A 1,180-nucleotide genomic window follows, 5' to 3' on the forward strand; every position below is an offset into this window, starting at 1 on the left:
ATTAACGGCTCCTTGCGGAGGGTTGTTTACCGCCTTGAGCGCGCAACAAGACACTAAAGCCCACTCCGGGACCCCGGCCACGCCCCCTGCCTCCAAACTAGTGAATTCGGGGCCGCCTTCCTGTTGGGCCCGCCCATCTGCTCCTATCCCAACCAATCAGAGCCTTGCCACAGTTTCACCTGGCTCCGGCTTCCCAAACAAACAAACCGTCCCGCGACAGCCGCGCAGCCGGCGCCTGTTGCCGCTCCTCCCCCTCCCGCCACCTCTCTCCCCCTCCAGCAAATCGGGCCCCTCCTGTGGCATCCCCGCCTGTCCCCAATGCTGGCTGCTCTCTCCTCCGCCCCCCTCCCGGGCTTCTCCAGCCCCCTCATGGCCTCTTGAACTCCTGGTTAGGATCGGCGTGGCCCGAGAACCCCGCCTTCTCCCGTAGGTCCTCGCGTGGCCCATAAGCCTGGAGAGTCACCTAGAGGGGGTCTCGGCCGAGCTGGAGGCGGCCCCGCCCTCCGAGCCCGCCGCCCCCTCCCTCGCACACCTCTACTGGTGGCCTCTTGCGCCCCTCCACTGCGCGGGTAGCAGGAGCCGCAGCGGGCGCCGCGTGAGGCGACGGTCACGTGTTGTTTTGCCCGCTGCCGCGCTCTCAGAGTGGAGTGGGCGGGGGCGCTGGCCGAGGACGGAGGGGGCTGGAGCGGGCGGACGGAGGTAGACGGCCTCTTCCCCCAGCCCTCCCTTCCCCGAGTCCCCCCTCCCTTCCGCTCACCTTAAAACCATCGTGCATCACCATGGCGAGTTGCTTCTTAGCAAGCGACCAAGCGACAAGGAGGCTGAGAGCTACAGCAGCGGCAGCAGCGGCGGCAGCGGCAGCTCTAGCAGCGGTGGCGACCACCCCGCTTCTTTCTTCGGGAACCCCGACCGCACTCATTGGGACCAGGTCGTCTTGTCCGGGAGCCATGTGGCTCTCCACGGCCACTGGCTCCCGGTCAGATTCCGAGTCCGAAGAGGAGGACCTCCCCGTCGGGGACGAAGTCTGCAAACGCGGCTACCTGCGGAAGCAGAAGCATGGGCACAGGCGCTACTTCGTGGTCAAACTCGAGACCGCTGACGCCCCAGCTCGGCTGGAATACTACGAAAATGCCAGGAAGTTCCGGCACAGTGTCCGCGCCGCGGCGGCTGCAGCAGCGGC

The 1,180-nt window shown here is 66.9% G+C and overlaps 1 protein-coding gene across 1 annotated transcript in view; it reads left to right on the top strand.

The window, feature by feature from the left end:
• Window positions 1–779: 779 nt before the first annotated feature.
• IRS4 (insulin receptor substrate 4) overlaps window positions 780–1,180 on the top strand; it is a 4,114-nt gene continuing 3,713 nt past the window's right edge. Inside the window, exon 1 of the mRNA XM_008588307.1 lies at window positions 780–1,178. Within this exon, the coding sequence (XP_008586529.1) occupies window positions 780–1,178 (399 nt within the window). The remainder of the gene's footprint in view (window positions 1,179–1,180) is intronic.

The sequence above is a fragment of the Galeopterus variegatus genome, unplaced genomic scaffold (assembly GCF_000696425.1).
Source record: "Galeopterus variegatus unplaced genomic scaffold, G_variegatus-3.0.2 Scaffold4767, whole genome shotgun sequence".
Taxonomy (NCBI): domain Eukaryota; kingdom Metazoa; phylum Chordata; class Mammalia; order Dermoptera; family Cynocephalidae; genus Galeopterus; species Galeopterus variegatus.